General features: G+C 37.1%; 1 protein-coding gene across 2 annotated transcripts in view; it reads left to right on the top strand.

The window, feature by feature from the left end:
- Positions 1-19,089, top strand: part of ADCY8 (adenylate cyclase 8) — a 2,045,143-nt gene that overhangs the window by 1,142,779 nt on the left and 883,275 nt on the right. The window contains exon 8 of one of the 2 annotated variants that reach the window (XM_044067038.1): positions 11,327-11,524. The exons of the other annotated variant lie outside the window; for it this stretch is intronic. Coding sequence (XP_043922973.1) covers positions 11,327-11,524 — 198 coding nt within the window. The remainder of the gene's footprint in view (positions 1-11,326; positions 11,525-19,089) is intronic. 2 annotated transcript variants of the gene reach the window in all.

The following is a 19,089-nucleotide window of genomic DNA, read 5'->3' as shown; positions in this document are numbered from 1 at the left end:
TTGTTGACCTGGAAAAGTCTGAATGGGCAGAAGTATATTCTCAGTGGAGGCCCAGGGAGAAAAGCTGCAAATATATAAAAAATAGATGTGTACAGTGAAGAAGTTGGCAGCATCAATTAGTAGGGTAATTAAATAATATAAAAACCCAAGAGTTTGCAAATATAATTAAGTTTCAACATCAATAAGATTGATTAAAACAAGAGTAATTGGACTGTATATTGAAAACAGACAAGTTAAACTGCAAATTGGCTTGTGGCTACAGATAGGTGAAAGGATAATAGAGAGGAGGAAGAATAGATTAGGTACAGTATTTAAGGAAAATATGTGTTAAAACAATAGTATTTATAGGTTAATAATGAGAAAAGGGGATACAGAGAAGAAGATGTAGGTTTTTGAATAGTAGTGGTGGTAGTAGGATGGTGAATAAGGAAAGTGGGAAGGGGAAAATAGATAAAGTACTGACAAAAGGCAGTAGGGCAGTGTAGTCAGTAGGGGTGCGGAAAATAAGAGAATGGCTAGTATCTAAGTAAGATAGGGAAGGAGAGAGGAAGAAATGGTTACTGCAGACTAGGGAGGGGTGTAAAGTAGAATTATTGAGATGCTAGGCATGATTAAGGCAGGAACAGAGCCAGGTGTTATGGAGTCTTTTTTTAGTAGTGTTTTGAAATTATGACAGTTTATTATGGATCTGATGTCTAAGAGGATTGTGTTCCAGGGTAAGGCCACTGTACAGCTGTACAGGCTGTGGCCTAAACATTGTTTAGGTTTATAGATATTCAAGATTAGTTGGTCAGACCTCCAGAGGGAGCAGTTAGGGATATAATAGGTGATGATAGATGAGACGGATGGGCAGAAAGTAGGTTTATTTAGTATGAAGTGAGTAAGGGCTAGTTGAAAGAGGTGGAAATAGTGAGGTAGTTCAAGCCAGTTCAAGGTTTTTAGAAGTAAACAATGGTGTGAGTTGAAGGGCTGATTGGCAATGCATCTGGCAATTTTGTTATAGCATAGTTCTATTTTTGTTTTTTTAAGATGGATTGTATATTGGTTAGAATGGGAGAGGCATAGAGTAGGGTGGGAAGTAGGCAGGCATTAGCTAGAGAGAGTCTGAAGTCATTAGTTAGGAATTTTAGATCTATAGAGTGAGCCAAGTTTCTGGTGAGCTTTTTTAATACAGTTTTGGATATGAAGATCACACGTAAGTTGATCATCAATGATAACACCAAGCAGTTTGGTGTATGGCATTACTTCAGTCTTGGTGTTATCAAAAGATGTGACAGTAAAGGTTGGTTTGTACTGGGATTTGGATTTTGGGAGAAATAGTAGTTTAGTTTTTGGGGGGTTGAGTTGAAGTTGGTTGTCCTTAAGCCAGCTTTCAATAGAAGTCAAGGATTGTTGGGTGATGGACTGGAGGTGTGTGAGATTGTCAGAAAAGCAGATGATTGTGGAGTCATCGGTGTATTGTACAAGTGTGGACTGAAGGTAAAATGAATGGGGATTGGTTATAAAAATGTTAAAGAGGATAGGTCCAAAAATGGATCCTTGAGGTGCCCCAGCATTAACTGTGAGGAATTGGGAATAGGAAGAGAGCCACTTGACTGATTGCTTTTGATTGGACAGGCAGCTAGAAAACCAGTTGAGAATAGGGTTAGAGAATCCAAAAGATGACATTTAGGAGAGAAGTTTAGGGAGGGAGACTGTGTCAAAGGATTTAGATACGTCAAGAAAGAGGAAGGATACCAAGTTATTATTTTCCTTGGCTTTTATGGTAGAGTCAATGAATGAGAGTAAGGCAGCGATTGTACTATGGTATAGGCGAAATCCATGTTAGGTTGGGAAGAGACAATTTTTGTATAGGAGATAGTCTAGTTGTTTATGTATGTATTTTTCATGTATGTTTGAGAGAGGGTGCAGTATAGCTATGGGCCTATAGTTGGTGATTTCAGTAGATTTTCCACCTTTATGAAGTGGAATAACATAGAACTGTTTCCAGATGGAAGGGGCAGTAGATATTCAGATCAATATGTTAATCAGTAAGGATACTGGGTAGGCTATGGAATTAGATGCTAGTTTTAGGAATTCAGTTGATAGATTGACTACTAAGGGGGAACAGAGCTTATGTTTAGACAACCAAGATTTGATGAATGAAGTAGGGACAGGCTTTAGAGAAGTAGTTGCATAATTGCGATGGGCTGATAGAGGTGGAGTATGATTTGAGTTGCGTTGGTTTTGGGTTAAGGTGACTATGGAGTCTATGGAGTAGGAGTTGAATTTAATGGCGGATGCAGAGAGAGATTTATTAGGCCAAGGGTTTGGTATGCTAGGAGAACCAGGGTTAATAATCTTAATGGTTGCCCAAAAAGTTTTGTGATTTTTTTTTTGTTTGTTTTGGTGAATTTGCCATTCAATATAGCAGTCTTTTGTTGTTGCTGAGTTGTATTTTTTTTTTTTTTTTTTTTTGTTAAGTTCCAAAGTTTTCCATTCAGCATCCTTTTTGCGCATTAGGGCTCAGGTAGAATTGGAAAGCCAAGATCCAGGAAGAGCTTTCACTCTGTATTTTTATGACGGTGAGCTAGACTATTTAGTGTATCTAGAAATCTAGAGTGGAATTTGACAAACAGCATTATCTAGTGATAGGCTAAAGAGGAAGGGCCAGTTTATAGCAGAGAGTAAGTTGTTAAGTACATTAGGATTAAAGTTCGTGAGACTGCGGCATTCTTTATATTTGTGTTGCCCAGCTTGAAGGAGGGAAAATCTTTGAACATAGGTTGGAAGTGGGTCAGTGATAGAATAAGGGTGTGTTTTGGGGTTTTGGTTCAGATTAGGATTGGCTACTAAGATCTAATCAAGGATCATGCCAGTGTTTTTAGATTTATTGTAATGGGTATAGGTGGAGATTAGTTGAGTGTAGTCATGAAAACTAATACTAGAGGAAGGAAAGTCAGTGTTTAAGGTATGCCAGTTGATATTGACCTCACCAAGAATTATAGTTTCATTGGAAATAGAGTTGGTTATCCAGGAGAGAAAATTTTCAAGAATAGAAATGTTATTCCCTGTAAGGATGTATATATGCCTATGATATATAGCTTTTTATGGTTGTTTAGTTTGTAGGTGGCAATTATAGTTTCAGCAGGATGAAAGTTGGGGAGGGTTATAGGCAAAGAAGAGAAGCTAAGGTGGTTTGAATATAGAATTGCTGCACCACCACCTTTTTTGTGTTATCTGTCAGAGTGGATAATATTATAGCCAGGTAGAAGTATTTCAGAGCCAGTAATATGGGCTTTAAGCCAGGTTTCTGTACAAATTACTACAGAGCAACCCAAGAGTGAAATTCACAGATTTTGTTAAATGGACTGCATCAGTTAATAGACATAATAGGTAGGTTCTTAGTAGATTAAATGGTATGAGTGTACTTGGAGGGAAAGGGGTTAGAATCAAGTTTGGAGGAGACATAAGAGCCAGGGTTAGGTTGAATATCTCACATAAGGAGATTTTTTTAAGTAACTGGATATAGAAGGCAGTGTTTATTGAATAGACTGTTGTTTGAACTTTGTTAGGTGATGATGGTAGTAGGTGTTGAGGAGTTTGTATCTGTATATGAGATAGGAAGATTAAAAAGATCAGGAGGATGTGTGACGGGTCTATATTATATGAACGAAATTTCATATAACCGAACGCTGTAAAAAAATGCCGGATTTCGAACCCTTTATTGTGGGGGGGGGGCTGTGACCCCCACACCCCCCACTAATTATATATACCAACTTCAAGATCGCACTACAGTGAGGAAAGGGCAAATTATCCAATCTTCACTGTACCATGATCTCACAAAAAACACATTGATGAATGGCATTTTTGCATATACAGTCGTTCGATATTTTAGACTTTCATACATTCATAGGTTCATATGTAGGTACTAGGCGATCTGCCCGAGGGCATTTATAAGCCTAGCCAGAGTATGTTGGCTTTTGCTGCCTCATTGATTAATTAACTGATCCTCTGTCAAGCAGAGCCAATGAAGTGATCCCAGGGGTGTATTTTCTGTTACCCATCCACTCGTCAAGGTTTCTCTTGAAGAGTGTTAGTGAGGGGCTCTGCCTAATGTAGTTTGGAATTTTGTTCCAAAGCATGGGGAGTCCCTGTGTGACCAGATAGTGTTTATCAGTATTAAAAAGTGGGTGGTTCAGTGTGCGTGGTAAGTTGATGGGTGAAATATTTACCTGATAGAAGGTTAGTCGAAAAGACTGCAGTGGAGGTGCTGCGGTAGCGTTGTCGCCTCATAGCAAGATGTTGTCCCATTTGATTCTCAGCTAGAGCGTCTTCTATGTGGAGGCATACATGAATGGGGCGTGCCTTCGTTGAAGGTTGTGCGTCAGGGCTGGTAACCCGGTATGTAAAAATCCACTATCAATCATTAGCGGACCGGAGTTCCGCTGTGGTGACCCCTAACCGGGAAAAACCAAAAGACACAAACAAAGAAGGTTAGTCGAAAGAATAGAAGAAGAAGAAAGGAAACAGCGATATAGATTTCAGGCATATTTAGAAAGTAGATGAGACAAGTAGTTGGAAGCAGGAAAAACAGGGAGAGAAAATATAGAGGGTTGTAAAAGGGTAGAGGAATTTGTGTATGGGAGAGTTTAGTGGAGAGTAAGATAAAAGGCAGGAAGGAGAAATGCTAGAAACTGAAAAGTGGAAGAATTACAAAAGAGAAGGTAAGAATAGTGAGTAAAGTGTGTAATACCTAGGGGGTGGTAGAGTATGTAGTGTATATTATGGGTTTGGTTAGGGTGTGGTAGGAAGTAGGATAGATGGAAAGAGGAGTTGATTAGTGAGTAATGATTGGATTGGTAGACAGCAAGAGGAGGGGAGAGTTGAGGAGGAGGTGGGGTTTAGAGAGTTTAAATGTAGAGTAAGTGGGGGTGGGTGGCAATTGAGGGTAGGGTAGCAGAGCAAAGTGAAGATCAAGCATCACAAGGGCTGAACAGAGCAGAGCTGCACAGTCATGGCTGTGAAGCATTGCAGAAAAAACAATCAATGACAGGTGGAAATTCTCAAGTCAAGGTAAGCAGACTAATAGAACTTAAGAGGAAGGGTGAAAGGGACAGAAGCTGATCTTTATAGAATGCAAGGTTAAGGTACGGACTGTGAACAGCTAAACAAGAAGAATTGTAAGGATAAGGAAGTGAGAAGAAAACAAAGGATTAACGGTATAGACAGAATAAAGTTGCTAAGTAAGACAGGGTTCAGTTATGCAGGAAAAACACATTGCTACTGAAAGAAATATGAAAGCAGTAAGTTAACTGATGGTGCAAGCAGAGTGCTTGCAAGAGTTTTATGGAGTTGATAAGCGGGGGGGGGGGATACTTCTTAACACTAGGCAGTGTGCATGCTGGGAGCAGTTAAAACATAAGAATATAAGTAAAAAAACTGGTATGCAATTAAAAATTGCTCGGCCATACTGTTGTTATGTTTGATGAAGGAGTCCTGGAACTTTAGAATCTGTAAAGGGCAGTATAATTTCAGCTAGAGCAGTCTGTAGGGGATAGTGGGCTGGATGAAAAGAAGTAGAGAATAAAAGAAGAGGCAGCATTAAAAGGGAAAAAGAGAAAGGCAAGGAAAAATGGACATCAAAATGACAATAACAGATTAGAAAAAATGATGGTTGTTTTGGAAAATAAAACAAAACTATAGTAGCAGTGTTATCTAATTTTGCTTTAAAACAAACAAAGCAGGGTTCAATGCATACAGGTGTGTTAAAACCAATACATAAACACTGCTATATCCTTAAGAGGATTTAGCTAACCAAGATTTCACTTTGCAAGTAAAAAAAAATAGGTAATAGAGAAAATCTGAATGGTCTTTAAACTTTGCTATGAGCAGCTTTTGCAAACAAGACTATGGATGATTTACAGTTGAGAGCAACTATTGCTGTTTGAGAAGAAGTTCAGATGAATTATTAAGGGAGGAGGGGATGATAACAGCAAGATATTACAGTATTGTGTCTATAACTACAAAATAATTAATAATTACTGATGGGAAAGCTTAAGTATAACTGAGAGCTACACAAAACTAGGCAGTAGAACAAGGCTGCACAGGTATAAAGCAATCTACAGTATGTGCAATCTGTCTAAGTAAATCAGTAAGGGAAGAAATTCCTTGGATAGCCAGGAATCACACAACCAGAATGGTCAATAGGCAAGATAAGCTACTACAGTGAAAATCTTAAGGAAAGGTTTATGAAATACCTTGGTTAGCTGCAGTAAAAAAACTTAAGCAAAGTTTTAGGGAATACCTTGATTAGTCAGGAAACAATCAATCAGGGTGGTCGCTAAGCAGAAACAGTTAATCAGAATAAGAAGCGAGATCATATAGCCTTAATAATTATGCCAGAAGTAATCGCAATTACTGTAAGCTGTGTTAGTGGAATAAGCTAGCAACTCAAAGAAGCAGTCAACTAGTGGCTGTTACAGACATTATACTGCATGAAACAACATCAGCTATTGGCAGAAACTTTTACAGAAAAAATAAAACACAGAAACATGTGCTGAATACATCATTGGTAAGGCAAGTCATAAATATAATAAGAACAAGCAACAACAGCATTAACAAGTAAACAATTTTGACAAAAATTGCATTTGTTTACAATATCCTTCAATCAAGCACATTGCTATGGGTGCTGAGAGACCTAACTCATGGAGTGGAGGGTTACAAGCAAAGATGGCGTTCCCTTAGGCCGAGGGATTTTGTAGGATGCAAAGGATCATGGGAAGACTGGGGTTGGTGGTTTGACTAAATTTAATGCATATACAAGATAAATAGAGAGTCGCCCCAAAGGAAAAAACAATCAGTACGTGCTGGAAATTCTTGAATCAAGCTAAGTAAACTAGTAGAATTTAAGGGGAAGAGAGAAAGGGACAGAAGCTGATCTTTATAAAATTCAAGGTTAAAATAAGGACTGTGAACACCTAGACAAGAAGAATTAGAAGTGATAAGGAAGTGAGTAGAAACTACAAAGGATTAAAGGTATACCTAGGGTAAAGTTTTTAAGTAAGACAGGGTTCAGTTATGCAGGAAAAAAACATTGCTACTGAAAGATATAGAAAAGCAGTAAGTTAAGCAGTGGTGCAAGCAGGGAGTGCTTGCAAGAGGTTTATGGAGTTGATCGGTGGGGGGGTAAATATTCTATATCACTAGGCAGTGTGCACACTGGGAGCAGTTAAAACATAAGAATATAAGCAGTAAGAGGACTGGTATGCTATTAAAAATTGCTCGGCCATGCAATAGTTATGTTCAGTGAAGGGGTCCTGGAGCTCTGGTAGCTGGAAGGGAGCAGTCTTTCAGGCAGTGTCATTTTGGCTAAAGCAGTCTGTGATGGATAGTGGGTATAGCTATGCTTGGTGAAGGGGTCCTGGAACCCTGTTTAGCTGAAAAGAAGCAATCTTTCAGGTAGTGTAATTCTGGCTAGAGCAGTCTGTAGTGGATAGTGGGATAATTGCTCAATCAAGTGTGCACCTTGCCATGGATGCTGAGCAACCTAACTCATGGAGGGGAGGGTTACAAGCAAAGATAATTTGCAGTCATTCAATGGTTTATAGCATTTACAGTTTCTGACAAACTTTTATGGAATATTAGGTACCGTGGTTCATAATTAAGAAGAATTGGTACCTAGTATTGTAACAATATGTAAACAGAACTTCTTCTGTCATGTTGGCTAAAATGCATTTTTTTGCTTACAATAATGGTCTGAAACAGCATTAATGTGGCACAGGTGCTAATATTTATTTTTACAAAGAAATCCCTTATCTTCTTATGATGTAATTGTCTAACCTGATTACATAAATTTTCAGTGACACAAACTAAAATATCACTAGTCAGTTCTCTGACATTATATTATATGTAAGATCATTGGCTGGGAACTATGTTCATTGTTCTAACTATAAGGGATATAATTCAACTGTACTGAGACAGAATATTAGCTTACTACCCCAACCCCCCCCCCATCCATTTAACTAATGCCAGCACCGATCTTACAGGTCACTGCATGGTAGCTCACAGATAGCAAAGCACAACCAGTTATCAGAACTATACAGTGCAAAGGACAATCAGTGACCCCAGTAAGCCACTATGTGACCCAACTGGTATCTAGCCACATCTTTTACCATTTTTTAGAATGATTAAATAACAGCAGATTAATATAAAGAACAATAAAGTTAAGTCACTACTGATGATGGGAAGACATATCCGAAAGTGAAGTACTAGGGACCAGAGCTGTAAGAGCTAGTAAAGAAAGAAAGTTGGGAAGAGAGAGAGTAAAAATGTAATAAATGCTGAAGAACAGTCATCCAGATTGCTGAGTTATGAGTCAAAATTCATCACCACATCCTTTCTAGCAGATCAAAGAAAGTGCCCTTATGTAGCAGAACAAATAAATTCCTACGGTATTTCGTAACATATGTTTAATGAAATTCCAACTTAGTAATGCACGTGGGTTATTCCATTATAACTTATGTTAGTAATATTCCAAATGCTTTAATCAAAAATAAAGTCTATGCAATATGTGATCCTAAGTTAGCTTCTGTTAAAACAAGTTAGATTAATTTCAAAAACATATGATCTTCAATTGTTTAAAATGAAGAGCAAGGTGGAACTAACACACAGAACTATATATATATATATATATATATATATATATATATATATATATATATATATATATATATATATATAGTGTGCCTACTCCTTGCAGAAGAATGGAATTAGATTTGAAAAATTCCTAACAAAAACTTACATTCTGCATATTGTTATAAACATACCATACTTCTATAAATGTTGGCAATCAAAATTATATAGTGAAAACAGCTACAGCTATGCATTTTATCTTTATTTTTAATTCTGAACTTATGAGCTAGTAGGAATAGAAACATATTTTTACTGACCAACATCATGAAAGTCAAACTGAGAGAGGGTGGTTATAGTACACCATCAGCATGCATAGCTTATATATTTCAGAAACAGCACAAGAAAAGATTTATAACTGTAACTCGTACATGTACAGACATAGATCTCACTTTTATGTAAGTGTCCTACACTGGGGTAGCATTTCAGCTGGGTAATATAAAATGCCTTGGGTTATTTTTAAATTATGCTGAAATCTGAAGGTAATGGTTGTATTAACAGTCTTCAATAGCAAACTAACATAGCAGAATGTGAAAATATAGTACTGTATAATAGATGTTTCTACAACAGGCACTGGGATTAAAATGAAGTGTGCTTTTTTTCTGAAATGAAGAGCTGAAAGTCATAGCAAAATTACTTCTTTACCACTTTGTGAGATCAGTGTGTTTAATATAATCAAGTTCTTTGCATCCATTCAGATTGCCAAACATTTCTGTATTTGCTGCAGTAAGAAATATTTACTTCTATTGGCAAATTGGTTTGTAAGAAGTAAGTCAGCTGTGATGAAGCTCTCGGTCTTCATTTGCAGACCTTTTTATGCATTTGTTATGCTTTTTGCTTCCAGAGTGACTGTATGTGTTCAGTGTCTAACCCTTAATAACACAGAAACAATGTGATACACATCCTCTAACCCAAAGCTGCATGTCTTAACTTACAGCCCATAAACTGAATAATTTGTATGCCTGTGTGCTTGTTGAAACAGAGCTTTGGAGCATGCAAGCTACTGTTTAAACATCCTTTGTGTCATCAATCCTGCATTTTTCTGCTTGCACCAGTAAGATTTTTTTCTGCTGATCTGTCCACCTGACTTTAAAAGTCTAAATGACTGCTTAATTATCACAAAGTAGCACAAGCGAGATTTTGTATCTTATTTTGATAAGAATGCTACTGCATTTTTTCACATGGCAAGGCTAAAGTACCAGGAATTCAATTACTAACCTCAGGGATGTGCAGTTTACCCTTGTACATGCCAGAATAATACAGACCTAAGGACTGGAAATCTAATCACTAAAATAATGTTTCTTTCACTAATAATGCAACTAGATTTATTTCCTTAAATTCTTTTACTTTTGGGATCAGTTTTCATACTGTATCCAAATGAGTAATAAAATCTGAAATTATTTCTGAATGTTCTTCTCCTGTCTTAAGGCCCAGAACTTTGCAATTCAAAGATTGATCAATAGGCTAACAGCTTCACAAGCCATATTAGTCTCCAGAGCCTAGAATGAAAAATGCAGATAAGGTAATTTTTCACTTGTGTCAGCAGGTGAACACCTAAGGTGCAGGTGCGGTTAGGATGAAAATTGAAGCATTATTTTACTTGCAGTCTCTGAGCTATCAGTGACTATGGTAACAAACATGAGCATAGAATTAGTGTATGTTTTTTCAGAGCTGTTAATCTTCTGTTCAAAGAGCAAATAGCAAATATTTTTCAAGCAAATGGTCATATATAACAAGAATCATCTTAAAGTGCAGTAAAATAAAAACAAATTCATGTACCTGATGCAAGATCCCTGGTACTGTTTGGCATTTATCATGACCTGCTCCTGCAAATGTATAAATTTAAGGTAAATGTTAGCTTTGTAGTTTAATGCTCACTTTATATTCTCAGAGTTGGAGCACTGTCCATCTGATGTAATATCTAATCATTTTATTATGCAGTTTCTTTGCCATCTGAAAATCTCAGGAAGATGCCTTCACTACATTTATAATAGTCTAATCTCATGCTGGCTTAACTCACTGAGGCCTCTAATTCATTGATGTAGCAATGAGACTGAAATAAAATAATTTCATTTCGCTGACATGATAAAAGAACAATACAATTAAAAACTCAAGTATTGGTTTCAAATTTTTGTATATATTTTTAACATTTCATGAAATGGATCTTGGCAAAAGTTAATGCTACAGACAATGTTCTAGACAATGAAAGAAAATGCATCTGTGCTAAATTTAGGTTTGTTTATTAAAAGATTAAAAATAATCAAGCATTAGAGGTTGTCACTTTGGGCCAGCAACATCAAATAAGTCCCCTACTGTCCAAAAGAGAACTGTCAAGCATGAAAGAGGCAAAAAATGTTTCATTTATTTTGGGCAGAATGCAGAATTGAACTTGTAACCTTTTAAAGGAATGGGGATACAAGATAGATGGTAAACATCCTTGTAAGAGAAAACCTGAAATGCACTTTAAGTTTGTGTTGTATGGAGAAAAGTGACTAAGCTTGCTAACAGATAGTATTCTGTATGACTTTCTTAGGTTACATGAATGAGTAAAATGCATGTGATGCTATTAGGATTGCAATGCAAGATGACCAAGTACACTGCATTTTAACCCAAGGGGACTAGCAGGCTTATACTATCTGCATGTGCTTTCCCCTAGACTCTGGCTGCCCTAACAAGAAATTCAATAAATCTGCTTCCAAACCATCTTGCACAAGCTTTGCATGTCCAGTCTGGGCCTGAGGAAATTAACAAGCGAATAGAACACGCCATCGACTTACGGAGTGGCGATAAATTGAGAAGAGAGCATATCAAACCATTCTCACTGATGTTTAAAGACTCCAGCCTGGAAGAGAAGGTAGCTGGGTCTCAGATAGCTAAATATGTCAAATACTTGTCTGAGTCAATGCAAATTCAAAAAACCTAGTTCAAGACAGTTCTAAATATAAACAAAGACCCTGTGTGTGCATGTTCTGCTACTTTATGTTGTCATGTTATCTGTAAAAAACAGGTATAAAAGATGAAAATAGCAACTGTGAACTATGTTATCAATGTAACTGCACTCAAACACTTGTCCTTTCAAGTATTAGCACATGAAGCCAGTCTGTTTGACAAAGAAGGATAAAATGCTAACTATGACCTTTGACCCAGATGAGCTGAATTCCGTTACTGGCTCAGGTAGCTGTTGGAGCTGGCCAGAGGTGGAGGGAGTGATAAGGCATGTGAATACTCAACAACTTGCGGTGACAGCCACACAACACATATGTTCTTCATCCTTAGCAGTGATCTGGGGGCTGTAATTACAGCTTTTGCTTCTGTAGGTTGACTGGTAAAAGAGTGATGTATTACCTGTGTCATCTTCCTCACAGTACCATTCTCATGACATCTCTCCTGTATGTGGGAGGTAGAGTCTAAAGCAAAAAACAGCCCTCATACTGAACACTATATGTAAATATGATGCTGGAGGCACTTTGGCTCCAGTCTGTCTCCTCTGTGCAGTTCTGCACTTGCCCATCCTTTCTCACCAGTGACATCATTAGGCAGGAGTAATAGCAGTGTCAGACAGCTCTCCCATTCCTCTTTCCTCCCAATTAATAGTGGCTCCATCAAGGTGGGTAGAACTGGGCAAGGGGCTCAGAAGCCATAGGAGAAGGTGCCTGGCAGATGATTGTCAGCACAAGGGGGAAGGAGGAGAAAAGTACTGGTACTATAACACTATTTAGCAATAACTTGTTGACATCATAATTAAGGCGAATACTTTTATTGGCTCCTTAGGCTGAATTAAAAGTTTGGATACCCATGTTACTATTATAATTATTCAACTGTAATAATAAGGCTTTTACTAAACAGCTGTTAGGTGTTTATGATCTCTAGAAAGTTGACAGTGTCATTGGATATCCATTACTTAATCCATAAAATTTCATGTTTCATCAGATTAAATTGTTACCCAAATTATGTTCATTCACAGTGTAATTGCCTAATTGTAGAAAATGCATTTTGTTCATGGCTGGCTTAAGTCATCAGTCAAGGTTTAAGACTGCAAAATCGCCTCAGTATGTTGCATTTGTATATGTTGTACTATTATTTCAGTATTCTTAGTTTGGGTTTCATTTTATTAATTTAGTTGGTTTAGCTCTTTTTGTATACTCATAATGGAAATATTTGTACTAGAAGGGTATTAATGGGAATGGTCAGAGACTGGCTAAATTTATTCGGGTCTATAATCATTATTTCAAACATTTAGATAATCGAATCCCTTAAAGCCGACACCACAATATCGAACAGCAAGTTAACCGAACGTTAAAAACTGCGAAATTCACAATATCGCATTTCCGTAGTTGGCCACATCATGTTTACTAAGGTAAAACGTCAGTAGGAGATTCCCTTATCCTGCATAGGAAATCAACGTACGTGTGCAATAGATACTGACCTTAGGTTCAGAAGTAGAGTTAAGTTAAGTGCATATATAGTAATACATTTAACGCACATGTGCAATAGATACTGACCTTAGGGTTAGAAGTAGGGATAAGTGAAGTGCATACATAGTAATACATTTAACATACATGTGCAATAGATACTGACCTTAGGGTTAGAAGTAGGGTTAAGTGAAGTGCATACATAGTAATACATTTAACGTACATGTGCAATAGATACTGACCTTAGGGTTAGAAGTAGGGATAAGGTAAGTGCATATATAGTAATACATTTAACGTACATGTGCAATAGATACCGACCTTAGGGTTAGAAGTAGGGATAAGTGAAGTGCATACATAGTAATACATTTAACATACATGTGCAATAAATACTAACATTAAGGTTAGAAGTAGGGATAAGTGAAGTGCATACATAGTAATACATTTAACGTACATGTGCAATAGATACTGACCTTAGGGTTAGAAGTAGGGTTAAGTGAAGTGCATATATAGTACTATATTTGTGTAGCCCAATAGAAACCTGTAAGTTGTATGTGTTTATTCATTTTGCTATAAATTAAGACAGTAACACGTAAGTTGTGTACGTTCAACTATGTGTCATTGTTAGAAATGGCTAGCGCTTCTGATGTACCTCCTGGTAGTCTAGGGATGTGCTATAGCACTGTAACATCGCAGAAGAATAGGGAAATGCTGCATTTAGATGGGTATCTCTATACATTAGAGAAAACTAGCAAAGATAGGAAATACTGGTGCTGCAAGTATAAGCAGGCGTGTAAGTGCAAGGGCTGAGCAATCACCATGAAGCAGGTAGATGGGGAATTGTTGTTAAAGTCAGTATGTCATGCCCATTCACCACATATTGCATGTCACCAACTCAAAGACACATTCCGGTTAAGTGGGGCTACACAAGCGTTAGTAGTGGATGACATTATTGCTAGCACTTTGGTAGAGAGTACTTTAAGCTTGCCTTCTAGGCATTCCAAGCTACAACAAGTAAATCATGTGCAGCATAGGAAGATGCTTACCTATAAATTGGTATCAACCACTTTAAATGAAGTGAATGCTAGAGTGTGTTTTGAAGGAAGGTTGCTTCATACAGCAGCGTAAGGTAGACCTTAATGCCAATATTCATGTGTTAGTGTTCAGTACAGAGGAGAATTTGCAGGATTTATGCACATGTAAGTTATGGTTAATGGATGGAGTTTTTCTCACAAAGGGTCAGCTGTGTTGGCAACTGTATAGTGTGCATGGGTTGATTTCAGTTGGAGAAAGTACTAAATGTGTGCCATTGGTGTATTGCTTGATGTGACAAAAATCGTCCAAGAGACATACAACTATTTATGGGAGTGTGTGCATGAGCTGTTGTCACCTCTTGATCTAGTGGCTAGAGTAGAATTTATTTTATGTGACTTTGAAATGGCAGCTATGAAAAGTGTTAGACATAATTTCCATCAGATAACATCTAAAGGGTGTCGGTTTCATTTCTCACAGGATGTTTGGCGAAAGGTGCAGTCTCTAGGATTGGCTACTTTGTATGGCAGGTGTGTACATTTTCAGTTATGTGTGAAAAAGCTAATAGCTCTTTCTTTCCTCCAGAAGGATGAGGTTGTTCTTGCATTTAATGCTTTGTGCAAGACATTTCCCGTTGAGGGGAAGCTGTTGCTGTCTTATTTTGCAGAGGTGTATGTTTTAGGATGTGTGCATAAAGAAAGCACTAGGTCTGCACGTGTCAAGATCTCCTCCAATGTTTCCTATTGCATTTTGGAATGTTTCCTCTCTAAATGATCTGTGCCTTCCATGTACACAAAACTATGTTGAGAGATGGCATCGCTGTGTTAGATATCTTTTAGGTAGGCGTATTTCAGACATCCCAGCTATTATGAGTGTTCTAGTGCGTGAGCAGAACAGGATTAATGAGATCAGATTACAACTGCAGTCTGGTTGTCCACCTTCACCTAAAAAGCATAGGAGTGTTGAAAAGCAGGCTTGTATGCAAGCAGTGCTCAGAAAGAGGAATGAGTGCTCTCCAGGTGAATTTCTTTGAGCGATAGATCTGTTTTTGAAAGTGTAACATACAGTTGACAGTTTGAACGTACTACAGAAATTGAACTTTTTCAGTACTTGGGTGTTCACATTTCACATATATTTATGTGTTATTCACATTTAATTAGCACAGGGGATAAATAAGTGTTGACATAGGTGAAGTTTAGATTATTTTGTTTGGGTAGGCAGTATGTAGCAGGAGTTGGCCAACGATGGCAATTCGATACTTAGAATTTTGCGCTTTTTAATGTTCAGTGTAGTTGTGGTTTGATATTTTGGTGTCGGCCTTTAGGGATTCGAGGATCTGAACGTTTGAAATAATGATATAGACTCATTTATTCATTACACCTCTCTGGCAGAAGCTGAATTTAACACATTACAGGACCTCTTCTATAACAGCATTTGCAACTCTTCTCAACTTTCAGTACCAACATAATCCCTTTGGCTGCATACAGCTGTTTTTCTATCCTTTGTGGTCCTGATTGTTTTATGTTTGGTCTTATTTGTTTAACATGCCTTATAGAGATAGATACATAGATTGATTGATTGATTATGATTGAATGATTTGGGATTTTCTTGTTTTGCCAAAGGTGTGGCAATTCAGAATACACGTATGTAATAAACGGTACAAGAAGTGGTCTCCTTCTGCTTGATGGGGGTTAAGTTCTAAAGTGAAAATTATAATTTTATTATATTATTTGAGTTCATTGAATATCATTTCAACCAGTAAATTCTACCAAAATGGCAACCATGAAACCATCTTGACCTGATTATTGCTGAAATTCACTGAAAGATATAATGACCTTTATAAAGCATAGTATGTATACAATCAAGATTCACTCCCAGGTTCCAAATAAGAAATGGAAGGAACAAAACACTCTGCCTAGATCACTAGTATTTTAGAATGACCGTGACTTCACATTGCATCTTACCCCCAGCATATTTTATTTTTGAATCCAGATGACAGTCTGTAGTCATTTCAGTGCCATGTAAGTCATATTAGCTTTTCTATTTTTTTTTTTTAATATTTTACTTTGCTAGAGGCCTTTGTTTCAGCTTGCAACAAAGCTCATCTTTTTATGTATTTTTTTTTTCAAAGAGATATGTTTTAGTTAGTGTTTTATTAAGTTTTGTTATGTGCAGTGTCAAACAGGCCAGGAAGTAATAAAACTACAAACAACAGAAAAAATGCACTGACAGTGTTTTAACAGTGTTTACCAGTATCAGTAATGCTGACTGATGTTAACTGTACCATCTTTTGAAGACAGTCCCTTTTACCCAATTTTTATGCAAGAAGTAACAGTCTAGTCCATGACTTCTGAGGGTTTAGAAAAAGGCTTAAATCTTTTTATTGCCAAAAATGGATAATAACCAGGAATTCATTTATGTGGAGTTATAATAAGCTCAGTGTAATAATTTATTTATTGACATTTGTTTACCATGTTAGTCTGACTGGTGCTTATAAGATCTTTTTTCAGAGGAGGCCTGGGGATACAAGTTAGCAAGATACTAGCTTTATATCAATATCCTATCAAGTTAGAACTAGGAGGTAGGTACTGCTTAAAAGATAACCCTATTCACTGAAAGTTTAGAAATATTGCAAAAGTTTCCATTAAACAAGGGGGTTTGTAGTGGGGCAGTTAATTCTTAGACTAATGAAACAAGGGGTTTTGTAGTGGGGCAGTTAATTCTTAGACTAATGAAACAAGGGGGTTTGTAGTGGGGCAGTTAATTCTTAGACTAATGAAACAAGGGGTTTTGTAGTGGGGCAGTTAATTCTTAGACTAATGAAATATAGATGGGCAAGAAAAGGGATCTCTTAAAGCTGGCTGGCTGGCCTGCACTATGAAATACAAATGTTACAGCATTTTGTTTGCAATATTTCAAATACATCTTTTTAGAGTTCAAGGTTTGCTTTGCTTGAATTGCACTTGTCATTGCTTTTATAGGCCAGCTTGACTCTCACAGAGTTTGGAAGACATCCTAAAGATTTTGGCCAACTAAAGGTACCTGCCATTCTGTTCAAGACATAAGATTTTAGAAATGCATTTTGGAAGAGGAAGAGTTTTCAAAGGATAGAAATCTTGTGCTGGAAGATCGATGGGGTGGGGGGTGAGACAACTAAGTTCATAGTACTAGGTAATCAGTCTACAGACCATTATAAGCCATCCAAAAATTATATTAAAAAGTTCCCTCCAGTCTCCCTGAGGACAATACAAGACAGATAGGAAGAGAATTTCAGGCTGCCCATCCAATTATCTAAGTTTATCTTGAAGGTGGCAAGGGTGCAACTCTGCTTGACATTTAGTTGAAGGTTGTTCCAGAGGTGAAGGATATGTTCAGATATGAATCAATCAAACAAATGTGTCTTACTTGTCTGTTGATGAATATTTAGTTTCTTTAACCTGATATTTGAAGAACCATTTCTTCTGTGAAGGAATAAAAGGTGAAGGAGGGTTGGATCTTTCATGGCTCTAAAGGCTAGGTCCAGATCTCTAAAGAGGAGTCTATTAAAAATTGAGTATAAAGAGAAGGCTGTCAGTCTGTCCTGATAACTATGATTTTTTTCAAACTACTAATATTTTGAGTTAGGAACTTCCGAGGACTCTCAATATGAGTGATATGTTTAAACAAATACATGACATTATAGCATTAAATTCAGTAATTTAAAAAAAAGTAAAAAGGTCGCACAGAAAAACCAATTAGTAAAAACTACAAGAAAAACCTAGCCAAGCTACAGTTTTCATTGTGTGATACCTTAAACCTCCTGTAATAGAGGCCTATGGGATATATGCAAATGACCCCTTAAGGACATCAAGTGTTTCAGCTCTATGACTTCTGAATGCCCATGACTTTTTACTTTTTCTTTTGAAGTTTTTATGGACAGATTCAGGGCAATAAAGTCAAAACCCACTAGCTGTATAAGTCTTTATGGACAAATTCAGGCCAATAAAGCCAAACCCCACTAGCTGTATAAGTCTTTATGGACACATTCAGGCTAATAAAACCAAACCCATTCAATAATTTAGAAATTAGATGAACCAGAAAGAAGTTTTTCTTAACTAGTACAGAGACATGATGGTCAAAAGGCAAGAGAAAGAACTCTTAAAACAATTCCTGATTAGAGGTGTGAGTCATCTTTATAGTATAGGAAAATAATGTTACAAAAATTAACTATGCTAAATTTTTTTCACATTTAATTTGAAACCATTGTCTTAGCACCGATTGTTAACAAGGCCAAACTCATATAGTTGAAATTGTGACTCACTGGATGAAAGAATAATAACTCCCAGTTTGTAGTTTTCTGTAAACTTAGATAACCATAGGCCATGAGTATTGGCCTGAACCCTGTGAAATAGATAACAAAGAGGAGAGAGCCCAACTTTAAGCTCTGTAGTTCGCCACTGGTAACATTTTTGCTTTCAGAACTGGCACCAGGGAGTCTAACCACATGAGTTCTGTCAGACACAATTAGTTATCCATCACACAAATAGGGATTTATAGATTTACAAGACTGATGCTAATGCCTGCATTGGGAATTGTGTCAAAGGCCTTGGCCAGATACAGATATGCTAAATGTACTGTGTAACCACCATCCACTGCTTTGGCGAATTTTTAAAGAAAGTAATGAGGTTAAAAGGAAGGGCCTTCTTTTGAAAAAGCTGAACTGATAAGGTTCCATGGTTAACAGATTTTTAAGGTTCAAATTAACAAAGTCAGAGATAATATGCCCCAAATTTTTACATATGAGGCTAGTGAGACTAATGGATCTGTAGTTACCATGGTCTGTTATTGAGCTACCCTTGTTCAGTGGCATTACAGTGATTGTTTTCCAGGTTTTGGGAATGTGACCAGAGGAGTGACTGAAAAAGCTGAGTAAACGTTTGGCAAGGCTAGATTTGACAGTGATAATCAGGTGACCTGGTACATTATCTGAGACAATGGA

The sequence above is a fragment of the Protopterus annectens genome, chromosome 3.part1 (assembly GCF_019279795.1).
Source record: "Protopterus annectens isolate FY-2018-M chromosome 3.part1, PAN1.0, whole genome shotgun sequence".
In the NCBI taxonomy this organism is placed as follows: domain Eukaryota; kingdom Metazoa; phylum Chordata; order Ceratodontiformes; family Protopteridae; genus Protopterus; species Protopterus annectens.
This window is presented reverse-complemented; position numbering and strand designations above follow the sequence as displayed.